The sequence below is a fragment of the Hyperolius riggenbachi genome, chromosome 4 (genome assembly GCF_040937935.1).
Source record: "Hyperolius riggenbachi isolate aHypRig1 chromosome 4, aHypRig1.pri, whole genome shotgun sequence".
In the NCBI taxonomy this organism is placed as follows: Eukaryota; Metazoa; Chordata; class Amphibia; order Anura; family Hyperoliidae; genus Hyperolius; species Hyperolius riggenbachi.
In genome coordinates this window covers 198,424,296-198,444,728 of record NC_090649.1, presented here as the reverse complement: position 1 = coordinate 198,444,728, position 20,433 = coordinate 198,424,296, and the positions used below count along the sequence as shown (strand labels likewise).

General features: G+C 40.1%; 1 protein-coding gene across 5 annotated transcripts in view; it reads left to right on the top strand.

The window, feature by feature from the left end:
• Positions 1–20,433, top strand: part of TP63 (tumor protein p63) — a 212,365-nt gene that overhangs the window by 171,839 nt on the left and 20,093 nt on the right. For 3 of the 5 annotated variants that reach the window (XM_068281208.1, XM_068281210.1, XM_068281211.1), the window contains exons 3-8: positions 1,581–1,767; positions 3,240–3,355; positions 3,960–4,069; positions 6,274–6,410; positions 8,529–8,611; positions 10,129–10,253. In XM_068281208.1, the coding sequence (XP_068137309.1) occupies positions 1,581–1,767; positions 3,240–3,355; positions 3,960–4,069; positions 6,274–6,410; positions 8,529–8,611; positions 10,129–10,253 (758 nt within the window). The remainder of the gene's footprint in view (positions 1–1,580; positions 1,768–3,239; positions 3,356–3,959; positions 4,070–6,273; positions 6,411–8,528; positions 8,612–10,128; positions 10,254–20,433) is intronic. The other 2 variants (XM_068281212.1, XM_068281209.1) reach the window with 1 other exon arrangement.

Here is a 20,433-nt window from a genome sequence, read left to right as displayed (position 1 = left end):
GTCAGATAGTGTACTGGTTTAGGGCTCTTGCTCTGACACAGGAGACCTGGGTTCAAATCTTGGCTCTTCTTGTTCAGTAAGGAGTCCTTGGGCTAGAATCCGTAACACTGCTACTGCCTACTGAGCTTGCCCTTGTGGCTTGAGTCCACCAGGAGAAAAGCGTGATATTAATGTCATTTGTCTTGTCTCTTTTTATGGATTTCCTTGCCTTGCCAAATGTCAATTGCTCTGCATGGGAACTTCACAGGAATTTTCTACGTGTGGTGTGATGTCACTTCTACATACCCCTCCTCCTACCTTCACAGGAGCGAGCAACATGTCTATACAGGCCTCATTCAGCTGTCATCCAAAATTATCTTTACAGTTCATTCCAGGTGTCAGAAATCTAAAGTGTGTAGAACCATTACATTGCATTAAACCACGATGTTGTATGTCCTGGAGGAAGCAAATAGATAATAATAGCGTACCTGTTTCCAATATCTCCTTATAGCTGGAAGAAGAAGGTGGAGTTAAAACAATTCCCAAAAATCTTGCTACAAATTATTCTTTGTAGGGTAAACTATCTGCTAGTCATTCCATGAGCAGCTGATCATTAACATATAGCAAATTTCAAGTGTTTGTTAAAGTGGCCATTTCAGACAATGAGCACAGATGTACACTTGTAATGTATCTTCAGTACACATCTGAGTGAGCATGTTGCCCAACTCTCTACACTTTTTGTAGTCCAAGCAGACATTTCTCCCTCCCTACTGCTGCCCTGAGTGTTCATTCAAAGGCAATAAACAAAAAATAAACACAACTTCAATCACAGCTATTGACACTGCAAAAAAGGCCACTTACTTTTGCTTGGGGATCTAGCTTCACGTTAGCAGCCAGTATCTGCTCTATAATATTGTAAATGTACAGTGTGTGTGATATATGACTATAAGACTGATGCTACCATAAGACACTTCATTTATCTGCCTTTTCCTTCAGCAGCCAAATGTACTGAAATCAAGCAACTGCGTCGGCTATATACACACATGCAGCTGATGATGTTTTGTTTTTCTTATATGCTAACTGAATATAAAGAGGATCTTTCTGTGAATCAGGTTTGTTAATGATATCATTATTGCAGTGCAACAACACCTGCTTTCATGGCAGCTTGCTAATAGTTCCCATTTAGCATCTGTTGCTCTTGCAGGAAGAAATTCTATTTTATTTGTTGTTTGTAGGACAGTGAATTAGGAGATAAAATCATGATAAAATTACCAGCGAACAAACTCGTAACATTGCAAGTCTTGTAATATAAAATCTGCCTTAGGCTCCTTGCACACTGCAAATCCGATTTGCGATTCCGATTCCAATTTTGATTCCGATTCTAATTTGCAATTTCCGATTTGCCCTGAATGCTATCAACAGAAAAACGCAGAAAAAACGCAGCATGCAGTAACGATTAAAAATCAGAATCGGAATTGCATGTAAAAAACGATTAAAAATCAGAATCAAAATCGCATGCAGTGTGCAGGGAGCCTTATTAACATTTCTCTTGGCTCATACTTTTTCATTCGGCTAATTTTTGTGTCTCTTTTATTATTTAGTATTCCACTGATCTCAAGAAGCTCTACTGCCAGATAGCCAAAACATGTCCGATTCAGATCAAAGTGATGACTCCTCCCCCGCAGGGCGCAGTGATAAGGGCAATGCCAGTCTACAAGAAGGCAGAACATGTCACAGAAGTTGTAAAGCGATGTCCAAACCATGAGCTCAGCAGAGAATTCAATGAGGGTAAACCATCTTGCCACAAATTACGTTTTACAGACTAAGATGAGGTTGTGTATTTGCAGAAGTCTTTTCCAACAAAATTTTTATTGGCCATTTTTACCATTTGCAATCTAGTATCAGAGCTTACCTGCACAATCAAAAATCTGTTGGTGTTCATGCTCCATGGAAGTGGCAAAATTGGCCATTTATTGGCCAATCAAAATTGGATATTTCTATGCACCCTTATACTGTAGATTGCAGTGCTTACTCGTAACCAAAAAAACAAGGTCAAAGGTATCTGAGATATAAGCACGGAGTAAAATCAATAAAAAAATGTTTTCATGTACCTTTAACTTAAATAACTTTAGAGTGATGCACACTTAATTATCTTTTATTTATTACACTGTAATACTTACTGTATGCAATATGATAAATAAATATGTGCAAAATGCAGTAATCTAAGATACCTATTCAGATTTTTCCATGATTTTGACTGTTTAGCCAAGTACTGTAACTGTAATTTACTTTTTTGCCTGCTCGGTTCACACAGAGTCACCTGAGCTAAGCAAGTTTTTAAAATGAAAGATCTAAAATTTGGCTATAGCTATACCACTGACTTGAGGTTCTCTTTAAGAAATCAGGGAATCAATACAAGCTCAACATGACAATAAGAATTGAGAACAATTAGGCTAATCTATCAAGACAGAAAACTGAAGCCAAAGCGATGCAGTTGTTCAAAGCAACCAATAAAGTCTGAGGTGTCGAATGAAAAAAGCATTTTCATTGGTTTGTCTGGGCAACTGCTTCACTTTTGCTCCAGTTTCCTATCAATCTTTCTTTTGTCCTCAAAAGATTTCACAAGATCAGAAAGAAAGCATGTTAAAGTAGAGTTCAAATTGTAGAATGAATCGTTTTCGGATCTTTTGGATTTATTATAAATAAATCTGTGTACATTCAGTTTAACACAAAACATAAAGTCGGGTTTACTTAAATAGCTGAGAATTGAAGGACAGTGACAAGTCTGTGCTCATTTGAAAATTTCAGCCATGTGCAGTAAGCACTAAGCATCTGGCATTTTAAAATCTACTGTAAATCAAATGATTCAAATAAAAAACTAACTGTATTGGCATAACCAAAATTCATACAGGCATTGCCAAAGCAAGGGGAAAAAAAAAGGGGGGGGGGCAGGGGGTTTTAGGGAAGGGGAAGGGTAAAAGTGTAAGCAGTCCATGGACATTTTTAAGTTTACAGTTAGTTCTCACAGTCTGTGGCATGCTGTGACATAGTGTGCAGCGATTGTCACTGTGGCTTCCTCTTCTCCTAGTAGAATGTAAAGTTTCCTCTCATCTGCTAATGTGTGAAAGTCTGTACATGATGGGATGTTTAAAGCAAACAGAAGCTACTTCCCTATCCGTCACTTACCATTTCCTTTAGCAAATCACTTTCTCCATGCTCTCTGTTTCCAGTTCTCAGTGTTCTGTTTTCTCATTCTACAGGGCAGATAGCTCCCCCAAGTCATCTCATAAGAGTTGAAGGGAACAGCCATGCACAGTACGTAGAGGATCCAATTACTGGCAGACAAAGTGTTCTGGTGCCGTATGAGCCTCCACAGGTCAGTATTTTGCACATCTTAAAACGTGTCCCATCCTCACAGTGGTGTAACTACAATTCATTGGGTGAAACTTTGATGGGGCCCTCCAATGGTCCTACCTTGAACCCCTTGAACCCCCCCCCTCCCCTTGGTGCCTTTCACAGCCTTGGGGCCCATCTCACAAGTGTCATAAAACGCCCTGCATCCCCACACATATCATAGTGAATTCAAACTCTTGATGATTCCTTAGATGCAGGGACTTTCTGAACATGCAAATATAGTTTTTTCTGCCTGAGGATAAAGCTCTTAATTGCTGAAGTCAACTATTTTTTGCGTACTTGACTACTTATTCCAAACAGCTCCTTCCTTCTACCAGCATCCTCAGCAAGCATCATCGGGTAAGATAAGGTGACTGTTTATTCAGGAAGTCTCTGTATCTAGGCAACAGCTGTCTCACAAGACCTGCCGAGATTTGCCTTTCCCCTTAGCTGTGCTAAGCGTACTTTGTGGGGAAGAAGCTGGTGTACTTTATCATAATTTATTCCAAGTAATTTATTCCAAAACTTTTGGTGTACAGAGCATCCCGATCTGATTTTTTTTTTCCTTTCCACAAAATCCTTCCTAGGTTGGCACAGAATTCACAACAATTTTGTACAATTTCATGTGCAACAGCAGCTGTGTTGGAGGAATGAATCGACGACCAATACTGATCATAGTGACATTGGAAACACGAGAGTGAGTATACACGACTTATTTTGATCACGCTTTGTTCAGAAGGCGCAAGGTGAATAAGTATACATGGTGTGGTGTTACATGACAAACTACTCAGAATAATTTTTCGTTACTTATATCATACCACACAACAGTTGCATGGCACTTGTCTCCCTTCTTGTTTCATGGTGCGTGGTATGTAAAGGCTGTGCATGGGGTATATGGGCCATAAGCTTGCTGCTTGCCATTCATTAAATAAGGCAGGTACATTGCCAGAGAGTAGCATTTGCCAGTGTAGGGGAAAACAACTGGATAGGATATTATTATTCCACCTGCAGACACCCAGTGCTCAAACATCGACAGCGGTGAATATAACTAAATGCAACTGAAGCAACTAATTATTGTCCAGGGATGTAATCAACAGTGGTGTGCCGAAATTTTACATATGCAAAATTGTGCATCTAAATTCGCAGTTACGCATCATAATGCGAAATTTAAGAGGAAATAGTAATTAATTTTGTATGTAGTAGTATTCCAAACTTTCGCGTAATTTTCCATGTAATTTTTGCTTAATTTTGTGCCGACCTTAGAGGTTAATAGCAAAGCCCCCATACATGCAATTGCTACCAAAATTGGTTCTAAGTTTAAAAACCGTTTTTCACTTGTATTTTTAAAATCGAGTTTCTCAAAAACTATAAAGTCTTTTTGCAAAATTCTTTTTTTGACTTGTACCCACTACTCTCCTTAACATATGTAGCCATTTTGGTGTCAATAGCATGTATAGGAGCTTTGCTATTCACTGCTAAAGTACGCAAGAAATGACGCAAAATTTCACAAAATTTTATGCGAAAATACAAATGACTACACGAAATCAATTGAATTTGCCAATCGTAATAACATATAAGCATAATTGCAAAAATGTATGCGAAATTTAACGAAATCATAATTTGTTAAATACGATCACTAGTAATCAAAAAAGCAATGTATTCAGCCAATGATATAAAAGAATAAAAGCAAAACTTACATCAAGGGACCAACAGGTAAGTTCAACCTCGAGATGCTCAGTCTCTAATGCTGGGAATACACGTTTCGTTTTTGCCTTCGTTTTAGCCTTCGTTTCGATTGTGCCTTTTGTCCTTTTCGTTCCCGAAATAATCGAACGTACGGTTAATATCACCACCCACGGTTTCGTTTTTTTTCCGATTCTGATGGTTTCGTTTTTCCAATGATCGAAGGCTGCAAAGAAACAAAACGAAAATCCCTTTTTACAGGGACGGACTAACATAAACGAACATATAATCGATCTGAACAGCCATCAAGCCTACCAATGGCTCGATTAGATGGATAAAGAGAGATAATATCAAACATGTTCGATCACTAGTCGTTCGTTTTTGGGGTCTATTAATCAAAACTATAATGAGATTATGACTATTTTCACATACGTTTTCAACACTCGATTCGTTTACTGAACGAATCGAAGGCTAAAACGAAGGCAAAAACGAAACGTGTATTCCCAGCATAAGATCTAGTGGAGTGGGCAATGGGCAATGAGCATCTTAAAGTTGAACTTACCTGTTGGTTTTAGCACTGGAAGTGCATTAAGGTTTAATCAGATTGGGTCCCTGTTGTACATGATGTAAGTTTTTCTTTTTTCTTTTACAACCTTTGCTGAAGAAACTGCTTTTCTGATTACATCCCTGATCTTGAATTAGTGCTTCAATTTCATTTGGTTACAGTTACCACTGTCAATGTTTGAGCACTGTAGGTCTGCAGGATGAATATTTATGGCTTTCTATGGTCTCTACTAAGAAAGAAAGAAGCACTGTTTGATTGCTAGCGCTGAGGTGATTTGAACTTTTCTATTTGTAGAATAGAGCACCTTGGCTGCACCATTACTAGTTGAGAGTTGGGAAGCACTTGTACTGATACTCTTTTCTACTGGATGGGACAGGTTACTATGCAAGTGTTTTCCTCTGTGCTAACCCCCATGAAAAGTGGAATTTTGGTAAGGGTGTTGTGCCATAGAGCTCAACATTGACTTCTAGAAACACATTCAAGGCTATTCACAGTTTTGTGTGTGCTCAGACTACCCTCAGTACAACCACGGATGGGGCTCTGTGTCAGCTCACAGAAACCCCTACCTTTTCTTTCCCTGATTTTCTTCTTTTCATGTTGTTGTTTCATGTTTTAAGATGGATGCTAACATGCATTTCTACTTATTGTTGCAGCGGTCAAGTGCTTGGGCGGCGATGCTTTGAAGCTCGTATTTGCGCTTGTCCTGGTAGAGATCGAAAAGCTGATGAGGACAGCATTCGGAAACAACAAGTCACAGACAGCACAAAGAATGGTGAAGGTATGAAACAATGTAAGTTTCTGCCATTAGACCATATCAGCAAGCAGTATATCAGTCTGTCATAAACACGATACAGTTTAATCATATCACTTGGAGTGATGATGAAACAAATTGCCTTCTTGAATGATCTTCAGATGCTGCATAGAATGTCTGAAAGGTTCCTTGATGCCTCCTGATGGTCTTTCATGGATACATTTTGCTTCCGCCCCTCGTGGTAGCAATATATTTAGTAAAATCAATGATTATTCACACTTGAAAAAAAGTTACTGTATATCTTTCAAGATTCTGCAAAACAGTTTCATTTATCAATATTCAATTGTACTACTGACAAGAAATGCAATACACCGAGCCTAGCTCACAAAAAACTACTGTCTGTGAAGATCCCCTCAGCAAAACAAATACTGTGAGCCATTTACTACAGGATAGCTGAACTGAGGTGTACAGTTGAGAGAAAAGTATTTAGCTAGTTAAAAGGTTTCCTTTAAAGGACTTACGAGGTCAAAATACAAAATTTTGATGATTACCTGTTTCATATTTGATTCCATGGGCGAGTTCCTCAGTGCCCTCCGTTTAAATGCGCCGAAAAAGTATCCTTTTTATTTCCCCCATGCTATGACCTGACCCCACTGTACGGGTTGTCTCCTATTCCCCACGCAAGATGGCCGCTGCTAAGACCCGCGGCTGCGCAGTACGCATGGCGGAGAGTGCGGCTGCGCAACTCCCTGCCCTCGCCCAGCCGCTTACTCGCTGACAGCGTCCTCCTAGTGTGTCAGCGGGCACGCTCACATCTCTGCTAGTAGTGCATGTAAGGCCGCGCCCCCCCGCACGGACGCTGACACAACTAGGAGGAGGCTGTCAGCGAGTACGCGGCTGGGCGAGGGCGGAAAGTTGTGCAGCCGCACTCTCCGCCATGCGTACTGCGCAGCCGCGGGTCTTAGCAGCGGCCATCTTGCGTGGGGAATAGGAGACGACCCGTACAGTGGGGTCGGGTCGTAGCATGGGGAAAATAAAAAGGATACTTTTGCGGCGCATTTGAACGGAGGGCACTGAGGAACTCGCCCGTGGAATCAAACATGAAACAGGTAATCATCAAAATTTCGTATTTTGACCTCGTAAGTCCTTTAAGGCAGACCTATGGTGTTTTAAGTTTATGCTAGCTGCTTAATGCACTGCCTTGAGTAAAATAGCTGAAAACAGCATCTGAAACTTACCTGCCATGTGAAATCTGAGGCTCCTGGAACTCCTGAGCTGAAACATTATCAGAAACTAGTGATTGGCTGAATAACCACCACTTAAGGCAAGGTCAGTCAATGAAAAACTCTGATTCTCGCCTTTAGTAAGGGTTATATTGCTTGCTGCTCACATTTTGGCATTTTGTGATTAAATTGACCAGCACAAGGATATTGGGACTCTGAATGCCTCATAATCTGCAAATTATCTAATATTTTCAATTTACTCATGGTATTTATTTAGATATTTTCAATTTCCAACTATTAGAATGAATCTCCAGCCGTAAAATGAATTTTTGTTATGGATAGAGTAGGAGTGGCAGTTGGACACATTGCTTCCTGTATTCAGTGTAGTCAGTGTTAGGCCTCTTGCACACTGCAAGCAAATCAGATTCAGATTCAGATTTTTAATCTGTTTTTACATCCGATTCCGATTCAGATTTTTAATCTTAACTGCATGCTGCGTTTTTTGATCCGTTTTTCTGTTGAATGTATTCAAGGAAAATCGGAAACGGAATCGGAAACGAAATCGGAATCGGAATCGGAAAACGGATTTGCAGTGTGCAGGGAGCCTTAGGTGTCATCAAGGATAGTAGGAAATAGTAATTCTGAACAGCAGGTGCTGCCAAAAAAAGCAGTGAAACAAAATATAACCATGGAAACCAGGGTAAAAATATATAGTTGATAGATGTTCGAGCCCTTCCACATTCTAGGCAAAATGAGAAAAGCTTTAGCCGTGATGACACTTTAAGGGTTAGCTTGTTAGCAGTGTTAGTTTAGTTGCTGTTTCAAGTACTGATGATGTGGTAATTTGTCCAGCCATTTAGTCAGCATGAGTCACTGAATGTACCCATTGCAGTATGTGTTTAATACATTGTTTAAGCATGCTTTGTTGTTACAGGTTTCAGACAGAGCACACATGGTATACAGATGGCATCCATCAAGAAACGACGATCACCAGATGATGAAGTGCTCTACATACCTGTAAGTTTCAGGGAACATACAATGTGTCATTTCCAACTTGTAAACCAATATAAGTGCTTATATTACAAGTAAATTAATACATCATTCTTTCAGCTTGTCGCCAGACTGTTAAGCATGACCCAGCAGCAATACCATTGGGAAGCAACCCCTGCTACTGCAGGGGGGCCCAGGGCTGTGGCAGGCTCCAATAAAGGCCAGTTCATACAGGCTTTAGGTGGCGGCACATTTTGCCAATGCTAAACACTTCTTTGTGAACAAACAGAGAAGCGTTTGGAATTGGTTCCCGGGATTCGGTCATCACACCACGTGTTCAGTTCCCTGGGGAACACAGAAGCGCTGAATGTATCCGATCCTAGATGCTACCTGTAGCGGCCTTGAGAAAACAAAGGCATCAAGCCGGGCATACACGGGTACGTCAGGAAAAGCAAGTACTGTCATCTAAAAATCACTGTCCGTTCATTTTACCGCAACCGCTGCGTTTAACGCCCGTGTGAACTGGGCCTAATTCAACTTCCCTTCCTGTTACTCAGCCCCCCACCCCCCAAAAGCAAGTCTTATTGTGCAATGGAGGCTCCACTGTTATGGCAGATCATTGTGGCTGCACCTCGTATATGATACTCAGAAGATGGCATACAAGACTATAGTGGACACCATGTGGAGAGGGATAAAGGGGTAAAAATGTTGGGGGGTTCCTAGAATTTGTAGTTACATTATTTGTAAAAATCATTGTCCACAAATTTACCTGTGATGTGTGACACCATATCTCAGATCCATCTTGAATTCTGCACATTTACAGTTTGTTCACCCTAAAGGTGGCCACTAATGATCCAATATCTAGCGAAAAATCGTTTGAGCAATCAGAAATTCTGATCGGAAGTGAAATCGTTCACTACACCATCAACAAACCATCGTTCACTACACCATCAACGAATCTTTGCTTCCTATCTATCACAACCAATAAGAAAATTAAAATTTTTGTTCGACAAAAATCCAATTGGACGACTGATTTTATAATCGTCTGTAATTGATTGTGCCCATCAATGGAGATTATTTATAACCAATGCGATCAGAATTTCTGATTACTCGAATGATTTTTCGCTAGAAATTTGACCGTTAGTGGCCACCTTAAGGGCTTGAGCCCACTAACGCAGTAGTGTCTGCTTCTGTCCACTTTTCAGCATCTGTAACATCGATGTGTTGCTGAAAAGCGAACACAACAGCGTTAGTGGGCTCCAAAATACATATACATAGTTTGAAAAAATATTTAGTTTGATCTGTTTTATACATAAATCAAAGAATTCAATTTTAAGATGAATTTAACAAACATCAAAAGTAGAACATGGAGAAACTCGTAACGTACTGAGAACCAATTCTAAATGCCATGGAGTCTATACTGTATGCTGAATACAACTAAATGTTCAAGTTGTATAGCCATTTTCTTAACATTCATGTTGTTGTGCGACTTAAAGTGCAGCAGATAAAATATTGTACTTAGCCTATGCTTCTTGTTTATTTAGGTAAAAGGCAGAGAAATATATGAAACCTTATTAAAGATCAAAGAGTCTCTGGAACTTATGCAGTATCTTCCCCAACACACGATTGAGAGTTACAGACAACAACAACAACATCTACTGCAGAAACAGTGAGTATACACTTGTCCACTTGTAAAGTTTTAAAGAAAACCTGAACTGAAAATGAAAAGTCAAAACAAACATACACGCATCATACTTACCTCCGTGTAGTCTGCTCATCAATCTCTTTCTCCTCTCCTGCATCCTGTTTGTCCACTGTGATCAATTAAATTCTCCATCCTCCATTTTGAAAATGGCCATTACCTGATAACAGCTTCCTGGTCAGCACACTGTTAAACTGTAATATCGACCACCTGAGCCATAGGGAAACATGGACAATACCTTCATCATCAGTTGTCCTCTCAGCTATAACTGACAGCAACTGATATATAACTGACAACAACTGATATATTTCAGTTCTGACAAAAAGTTGTCAGAACTGGAAAGGATCATTGTAAGATGAAAATGGTGAGCTTCTGAGAGGAACTGAAGGCGAGGTAAGTGTGTAAAATTCATTTACAGGCACATCATGTGTTTATTTTAAATATTTTGACTCAGTTCAGGTTCCCTTTAAACTAGTATGTTTATTTTGGTGGTTGGTCAGTTTGCAGAGACAAGAGCAGTTGCATATGCCAGATGTTATGATAGCTGTTAAATCCGTTGCACACCTAACATACTAAGGCTATAAACGTACCTAGAGTTTTGTCACCTATGATTGTTCAAGATCATCTTGAACTCCTACTGTTTGTCCAACCCCTTCTCCTCTCCATAGAACACAACAGGCTCCTCATTAGAGAGCTGAATAGCATGGCTGTACATGGATCTTTAGTAAACTGTCACACAAAGCGATCACAAAAGATAATTTCCCACAACAAAACTCTAACATATCATCTATCACTTATTACTGAACACACATCTAGCCCAGAGTGTAGAAATCATGTATTTCAAGGAGTGAATTACTGTATTGCTGGACCTTCTGATCTAGTCCTGCCATCAAAAGGGTGACAGTGGCCAACTGGATAGTGCTGTAGTGCTAGAGTGCCAGGTTTAAATCTTTGCCAGAACACTATCTGCATGGCGTTTGTATGTTCTTCCTGTGTTTTTGTTTGCTTTTGGATTGTTTCCACATCCCAAATGCACCATGGAAAGTGTATCTCCCCCTCCCCACTTTGTTTCCATAATGGTTTGGTGGTTTGTGGCATTGAAACCAATGGCCAAGTCTGTCGGCTAATTTGGAGGACAGTCTGGGGTTAGAATAGTGATCTTTTTTGATAGTATTCAGATGACCTGTAGCACATGTACTTTGTTTGTTGTGTTTAAAGACACTAATGAAAGATAAGTTTTAGATAGATACCTACAGTACCTACTTGAGACTGGGATTTGGTCACTGCAGTGACCTTTAATTTGATATTTTTGTACATATACAGAATTCCTCATTTCTATCTCTTTCAGCTTCCTTTTTGCTTGTTGGATTGTACAGTATAACGATGCTTGTGCTTGATCAAAGGTTTAATACAATTTGGTTTACATGAATGTAGCATGAAATGTAATAATGCTGAAGAAAATGCTGTATACTGGAAATATTGCCAATTGTTAAAAAAATATTATTATATTGTAAATCATGTGTATACTGTATCAACACACAAAGAATGTGTATCTACTTTTAAAACTTCTCCAAACCTCCTGGCAGAGGATTTGCTGGTGATAGATTTCCTGTGATCACATCCAGCTTTAGCCTACACAGGACACAAAAAATGACACAATATTGTGACCATCAACTACATTCTGTCATTATGCAATGCGGGGGAGGGATGACTAAGTGGCACACAACATAGTGGAAAGGGTATGGAGGAGAACAATAGACTCAGCCTCCGCTCAGCTAAGATGATCCAAAACTATAGATCTCTTAGCAACAGTTCAGGGATATTGGTGCCACCGTACAAGTGCTGGATTCTTGGCAGAGATGGTGGTGCCCACCGGCCATATTGACCTAGAACCGTTTAACATTTTTCGAGGCCTTAGGCCTCGTTCACATCATACGCGCTTTTGTGCGCATTTGGAAGCGCGTATGATGTGCTGAAACGCAGAAACGTCAGGAGGGCATAGACTGCCCTTCTACCGTTCACATCTACTGCGCTGCGCAGCAGTACGATGCGCTAGGAAGCGCTTGCGTACTGCTGCCTGCATTTTGCCCAAAAGCGCAGAGCTGATCCCATCACTGTCAATGGATGGGATCAGCAGCACAGCGGGCAGCTGCACAGATGGCGTGCAATCGTATGTGTTGCGTTCGGATCGCACGGCCATCTGCTCTAGCTAGATGTGAACGAGGCCTTAGACCTTCTTTTAAGCTACGATTTGTTTCCTTCAGCTGATATTATAAGGTCTTCATTCCAGTGGCGTACCTAGGGCATTTGACACCCGGTGCTGGGTATTATAAGACCCCCCCCCCCCCCAAAAAAGTAAAGGGGCAAAAAATGGGTGGCGCTACAACATGCGCCGCGGCAAAAAATGGGCGTGGCCATGACCGGATGAGGGCGGAGCTAACTGTAATTTGACGTGAACCCGGGTGAGAGTGATATGGAGGCTGCCATATTTATTTCCTTTTAAACAATACTAGTTGCCCTGCTAATCTATTTGGCTGCAGTAGTGAACTGAATCACACCAGAAACAAGCATGCTTGTTCAGGGTCTGTGGTTGAAAGAATTAGAGGCAGAGGACCAGCACGGCAGCCAGGCAACTGGTATTGCTTAAAAGGAGATAAATATGGCAGCCTCAATATTATTCTCACCTCGGGTTCCCTTTAAAAGTGCAATGCAAAGACAGTGGGCCCAAGTTTTGGTGACCCTTTCCCCAGAAAATTCACATAATTGTGCAGGTTTTCTCAAGAAAATACACGTAATGTGTGCAGATTTGCCCAGAGAATACGTTCAATCATGTCTGCAGATTTGCCCAGAAAATATATGCAATCATGTCTGCAGATTTGCCCAGAGAATACATTCAATCATGTCTGCAGATTTGCCCAGAGAATACGTTCAATCATGTCTGCAGATTTGCCCAGAAAATACATGCAATCATGTCTGCAGATTTGCCCAGAGAATACGTTCAATCATGTCGGCAGATTTGCCCAGAAAATACATGCAATCATGTCTGCAGATTTGCCCAGAGAATACGTTCAATCATGTCGGCAGATTTGCCCAGAAAATACATGCAATCATGTCGGCAGATTTGCCCAGAAAATACATGCAATCATGTCGGCAGATTTGCCCAGAAAATACATGCAATCATGTCGGCAGATTTGCCCAGAAATTACATGCAATCATGTCTGCAGATTTGCCCAGAGAATACGTTCAATCATGTCGGCAGATTTGCCCAGAAAATACATGCAATCATGTCGGCAGATTTGCCCAGAGAATACGTTCAATCATGTCGGCAGATTTGCCCAGAAAATACATGCAATCATGTCTGCAGATTTGCCCAGAGAATACGTTCAATCATGTCGGCAGATTTGCCCAGAAAATACATGTAATCATGTCGGCATATTTGCCCAGAAAATACATGCAATCATGTCGGCAGATTTGCCCAGAAAATACATGCAATCATGTCGGCAGATTTGCCCAGAAAATACATGCAATCATGTCGGCAGATTTGCCCAGAAAATACATGCAATCATGTCGGCAGATTTGCCCAGAAAATACATGCAATCATGTCTGCAGATTTGCCCAGAGAATACGTTCAATCATGTCGGCAGATTTGCCCAGAAAATACATGCAATCATGTCGGCAGATTTGCCCAGAAAATACATGCAATCATGTCGGCAGATTTGCCCAGAAAATACATGCAATCATGTCGGCAGATTTGCCCAGAAAATACATGCAATCATGTCTGCAGATTTGCCCAGAGAATACGTTCAATCATGTCGGCAGATTTGCCCAGAAAATACATGCAATCATGTCGGCAGATTTGCCCAGAAAATACATGCAATCATGTCGGCAGATTTGCCCAGAAAATACATGCAATCATGTCAGCAGATTTGCTCAGAAAATACATGCAATCATGTAGTAGATTTGACCAGAAAATACATGCAATCGTGTGGCAGACCTGTCCACAAAACACTTCAATCGTCAATAGTTGCCCCCAGTATAGCTAGTATAGTTGCCCCCTGTATAGCTAGTATATTTGCCCCCTGTATAGCTAGTATATTTGCCCCCTGTATAGCTGCCCCCAGTATAGCTAGTATAGCTGCCCCCAGTATAGCTAGTATAGCTGCCCTCAGTATAGCTAGTATAGTTGCCCCCAGTATAGCTAGTATAGCTGCCCCCAGTATAGCTGCCCCCAGTATAGCTAGTATAGCTGCCCCCAGTATAGCTGCCCCCCAGTATAGCTGCCCCCAGTATAGCTAGTATAGCTGCCCCCAGTATAGCTAGTATAGCTGCCCCCAGTATAGCTAGTATAGCTGCCCCCAGTATAGCTAGTATAGTTGCCCCCAGTATAGCTAGTATAGCTGCCCCCAGTATAGCTAGTATAGCTGCCCCCAGTATAGCTGTCCCCAGTATAGCTAGTATAGCTGCCCCCAGTATAGCTAGTATAGCTGCCCCCAGTATAGCTAGTATAGCTGCCCCCAGTATAGCTAGTATAGCTGCCCCCAGTATAGCTGCCCCCAGTATAGCTAGTATAGTTGCCCCCAGTATAGCTAGTATAGCTGCCCCCAGTATAGCTAGTATAGCTGCCCCCAGTATAGCTGTCCCCAGTATAGCTAGTATAGCTGCCCCCAGTATAGCTAGTATAGCTGCCCCCAGTATAGCTAGTTTAGTTGCCCCCAGTATAGCTGGCCCCCAGTATAGCTGCCCCCAGTATAGCTAGTTTAGTTGCCCCCAGTATAGCTAGTTTAGTTGCCCCCAGTATAGCTGCCCCCAGTATAGCTAGTTTAGTTGCCCCCAGTATAGCTAGTATAGCTGCCCCAAGTATAGCTGCCCCCAGTATAGCTAGTTTAGTTGCCCCCAGTATAGCTAGTTTAGTTGCCCCCAGTATAGCCAGTACAGTTGCCCCCAGAATAGCTAGTATAATTGCCCCCAGAATAGCTAGTATAATTGCCCCCAGAATAGCTAGTTTAGTTGCCCCCAGTGTGAGGAAAGCCTGGAAGGAGGGGTGGCGGGGAGGGGGGCCGGACCCCCCACCTCCCTCACCTGGGTCCCCCTCCTTCTGGCGCTTCCCCCTCCTAATTAGCAGCAGCGGGCAGGAGCGGCGAAGAAGACTCACTCACCTGCTCCTGGCGATACCGGCGGCGCATAACGTCATCCTCACGCGACGCTGGTCTCCGACTTCTCTGTTGCTCACTGTGCTTCCGCCAATCAGGAAGCACAGTGAGCGGTGGAGAAGGCGGAGACCAGCGTCACGTGACGATGACGCTATTTGCCATCGCCTGGAACGCAGGAAGGAGGTGAGTAAGTCCTCTTGCCCGCTGCTGCCCGCTGCTGCTAATTAGGAGGGGGAAGCGCCAGAAGGAGGGGACCCAGGTGAGGGAGGTGGGGGGTCCGGCCCCCCTCCCCGCCGCTTTCCCCGCCACCCCTCCTTTCCGTGCTGCTTCCCCCTCCTGTCCTGCACAGGCCTCTGTGGGAGGCCTTGATGACACCCCCTGGGGCGCCCGACACCCGGTGCGGGGCGCCCCCTGCCGCCCTATGGTAGGGACGCTACTGCTTCATTCTCAATAGGCCATCTTTTCTGGGTACAAGCTGTCTATCCCCATTTAGAGGTGGAGATACACAATTTTTGTGACTTTGTTGCCAATGTGATTCAGTCTTGGGTCCAGAAGATCTTCTGCAACAGTTATGAGTTTTAAAGTTCTAATCCTATTGTGCTCTTGGTGTTTGTTCACCTTGCTGCCCTTCACCATGTGTACAAAGGAATCTGTGGAGTGGTTAAAGTGGACCCAAATTGAAAATACAAGATTTCAGAAATAAAATCAATTTTCTAAATTATAATAATAAATAGCAGCCTTATTTCAGCTGCATGATGACAAATATAAAATATTTTACATTTATTGGAGGAACTCCTCCCTTCCTTTCATATTGCCGGGACAGAATCTGGCAAACTGGTGGAGTAGGAGAAAAAGGAGGAATTGCTAATGGCTGCCACCTGTATAACCCTAGTTATGGAAAGAGAAGGGTGAAAAGCATGCACTGAAATGCTCATAGGCTTGAAGGAGTGTTTATTTATCTTTGTATGTGTCAGAGTGGTGCAACTAAATATTTTGAAATAAAAAAAATGTTTGGTTTGGGTCCGCTTTAAGAGATAAAATCATATAGGCAGATCTTTTCTTACCAAATTTAATTAGGTGCCAGGCTATAGCCCCCATACTTATATCATTTAATAATTTATTGTTATCATATTTTAATAATAAAACATAATGGTAAAGTCCCTGATCAGACAAAACTTTTTTTAGAAAATCAACATCATGGTCCTTAAAACCTGACGTATAATTAAAAATTGTCTGTTAAGTAGCAAGGTTCCTTAAAAAAGAGCTTTGCAAGTTTATTAGACTGGCAAGGTTGCCAGTCTAATAAACCATATTGGAACACAGGAAACACTACAGAGCCATGAACAGGCTGTTTTTTTAAATATATAAAGGACATTTTTGTAAAATTTGTTTTCAATACCGAATATAACTTAAGGAATACTTCTGCTTAATGCACCATGTAGATTGAATGTCAAATATTCAATGTCATTTTGAAAATAACTCAAAATACTAGTATAAATACTGTACTTTACAATACATTTGCCTATCATACTCTACGGTGACTTACAGAATGATTTACACCATCATTTTGACTGAATATCTTCTCTCAGTGTAGAATGATTTATACCATGTACAGAATGATTTATACCATCATTTGACCAATTTCATTCTCTCAATAGTCAAAGTTAATCAGTTTGTACTTAAAGCATTGCTTCCATGCTGTCTTTTCTCCTTGAAGGGAAGGAAGAACCAGGGTCCTCATTGTCTTTTACAATTCATACTTTCAAACATTTACATTACATAATATAAAGTAATTTCTTATGATATCAGTCATGCTACACACTTTTCTGCTGTTTGTAAACTATTGTACTGTATATTATATTATACAAGTAGAATCAAAATGCACCTGATTTACAAAGGTATCTCCAATTGGACTCACACAACTGATTTGGCAAACCTGGACTGAAGCATTAACATTTTAAATGCCATTGCATATTTAAATAGAAGGCACCAATATCTTTGATTTTCAATGCTGATTACCAACAACCATAATAAGGCTAAACAGGAATGCTTGAATTTGCAATGTCTTAAATTTACGTACTATATTGTGATCTTGGCTCATATATTATACATCCAGTTACAGAATAATTCTCGTTTCATAAAAAAATAATAATACATCTAATGTAATAGGTATAGGCAATACACAAGGATACCATTTGTATCTTATTTATTCTGTTTTTAACATTGAATTTTTCCTTTTACATCGAAATATTATGATTTATTTAAATATAACCCTTCCCTCCCAGTGATGTTTACCCTAAGCTATGATGTCATGTACCCTTCTTCCCCACTGTACTCTGGGAGATCATGTGACCTTCTTGCTCACTTAACAAAAGGAAACAAAAATAAAATCCACAGTGATTCACCTTGCCAGCAGTAAAGATGCCAGCCTATCTGATCAATTTAATGAGACAAGCGAAAAAAAAAAATGATATAATGAATTGGTTGTGTAGTACGGATAATTACTAGAATATTATAATAAATATTATCATATTTTTATTTTCAGTTATATAGTGTATAACAATAATATTTGCAGTTTACACACTACTCAGCATTCTAAATGGTTTTACAGAGTAGCACAGTGAACTATTGACCTGTCCTGTGCAGAAGAAAAAACAATGACTGACAGTTGAGATAACAAGCTTCAGAAGAAAGAACTCTCTGCGACTTTGAAAGTCGGGGAGCTCAATGGCTTTTTTGCATAGATAACAACTGGAGTTTCTTAACTCTTCCTGTACTGGAAACAATATTAGACTTATGTCTTTGCTCCGAATGTTTTATTTTTTAGCTGTACTACACATATAAATCTTAATACCATCATTTTTTTCTCACTTCAGTGTCTCTTTAAGAATGTAACTTAGGATGAGGTAATATTTTACAACTGACAAACAATGACTAAATGAATACAGTATTGAAAAAAAGCAATTATATTCATGAATCAACAGTATATACTGTGAAGTTAATCTGTTAGAGACCTAAATTTAGAGATTCTAAAGCTGAGAGAAAATAATAATTAAAAAAATAAATAAATAAATAATAATAAAATACAAAGTCTTAGTGACTTTTCCAGATCATCTGGGACATGATCACCTAGCACCATACCTTGACTACACATCAGATTGCTGGCTGCCTTTTCAAGGTTGTTGATATACTACACATAATCCTTCTTTCTTGCTCTCTCATCTTTTCCATTTTGCATGTCGGGTTTCCTTTAATGTTCTTCATGTGTTGTTCTCACTAACCCTTGTACCTCTATGATCACAGTGTGACTGCTCAAATTTCAGCTCACCCACAAAGTGAGAAAAACCTGCATCACTCATTGTATCATTAAGGCGTTGATGTATTGTTCCTTCATCTGCAAGCAAAATCTTGTGTTATGCTAAACAGTTTATAGAGCACAGTAGAATAGTATCAGTCAAAGGAGAGCTGATAGTTTTAGGTTTAGCTAAAATAAATCAAGGTTAAAAGGCTCCAATAACTGACTTTACGTTGCGATATGTTGCAGTTTAAATAGTACAATTTAAACAAAGTTAAATATTTCTATATATTGGTTGTTTATGTTATATGTGACGTAATTTTAGACCAAAAACAACTGATAAATTATATATAAATTTGATAACTGTCGTCTGTCACCACATTGAATAGAAATGACAACAAATGGAAGTCTTAAATTTGGACAGGTACCCTAATGTCATAATTTCTGCACGTAAGTTTAAATTATTGCAGTTTTCATTGAAAAAAAACAGTAGGGTGCACAAAGTATGTATAGTAATAGATTTACACTATATGTCTCCATGTAACTGCAATACAATAAGGAAATCAATCCAATCAAACCAATCTTAATCACTTGGATAGTAGTCATACCACCAAGGCTAAGTTCACAGTGGTCAGTTGCATAAAACATGCATTATAACGAGTGTGAACTGCAATGGAGCAAATTAGAATAACGTGATCAGTTACATTGTAGTACTGTGAACATGCCCATAGAATTACAGGTGAAACACAAAAAAAAATGAATATTGTGCAAAAGTTCATTTATTTTAGTAATTCAACTTAAAAAGGGAAAACTAATATAAGAAATAGACTCATTACATGCAAAGCAGGATATTTCAAGCCTTTATCTGTTATAGTGTTGATGATTATGGCTTACAGCTTATGAGAGGTTAAGAACCCCAAAATCAAAATCTCAGACCATTAAAATATTGTGCAAATGTCGAATGTTCTACGCTCAAAGTGTCAGACTCTAGCTAGCTAATTAATCCAAAACACCTGCAAAGCTATCTCATATATTAGTTTCACCTTTTAAGTTGAATTACTAAAATAAATGAACTTTTGCACAATATTCAAATTTTTCGAGTTTCCCCTGTATATGGACAAAGAGTTGGACATGCAGAATTATTCTACAACACAACTGAGCACTGTGGACTAGCCCTAAGTTAAATATAGATGGCACTCCTTTCTGTACTGTTACACTAAACTTATTTATTTAAACTTCAGGCACTGAGATTGCTTTGTGGCTGCAGATATATAAGGATGGGAAAGGAGAGGAAGCATTATATTTCATTCCACTAAAGCACGCCGCTTGTACTGCACTCATTCAGTTGGCTTGAATTTCAGGAAATTACAGAGCTGGCACGTGTTGTAATCTCAACATTGTAAGCCTTTGTTTTTCGATCTTTGTGGTACACTTGCTCTTTCACGTCCAGCTTCTCAGAAAGGCAATATTGTATGATTACCTGTTCAATGTGTGCCAGTTCTCTCACAGTAAGGGACAGATTTGGAAATTTTGAACACCTGGCCAATGAAGAATATTTGCTTGTACTGTCCTTAGTTCACTTCTGAAGGTGGAGCTTTTGCTTTGGAGTATAAAGGATAGTGGTACTCCCTTAAAAACATTTCCTGTAGGAACAAATCAGAATCTTTAGCTGATTTGAAACCTGTAATACAAAATGGTAGTT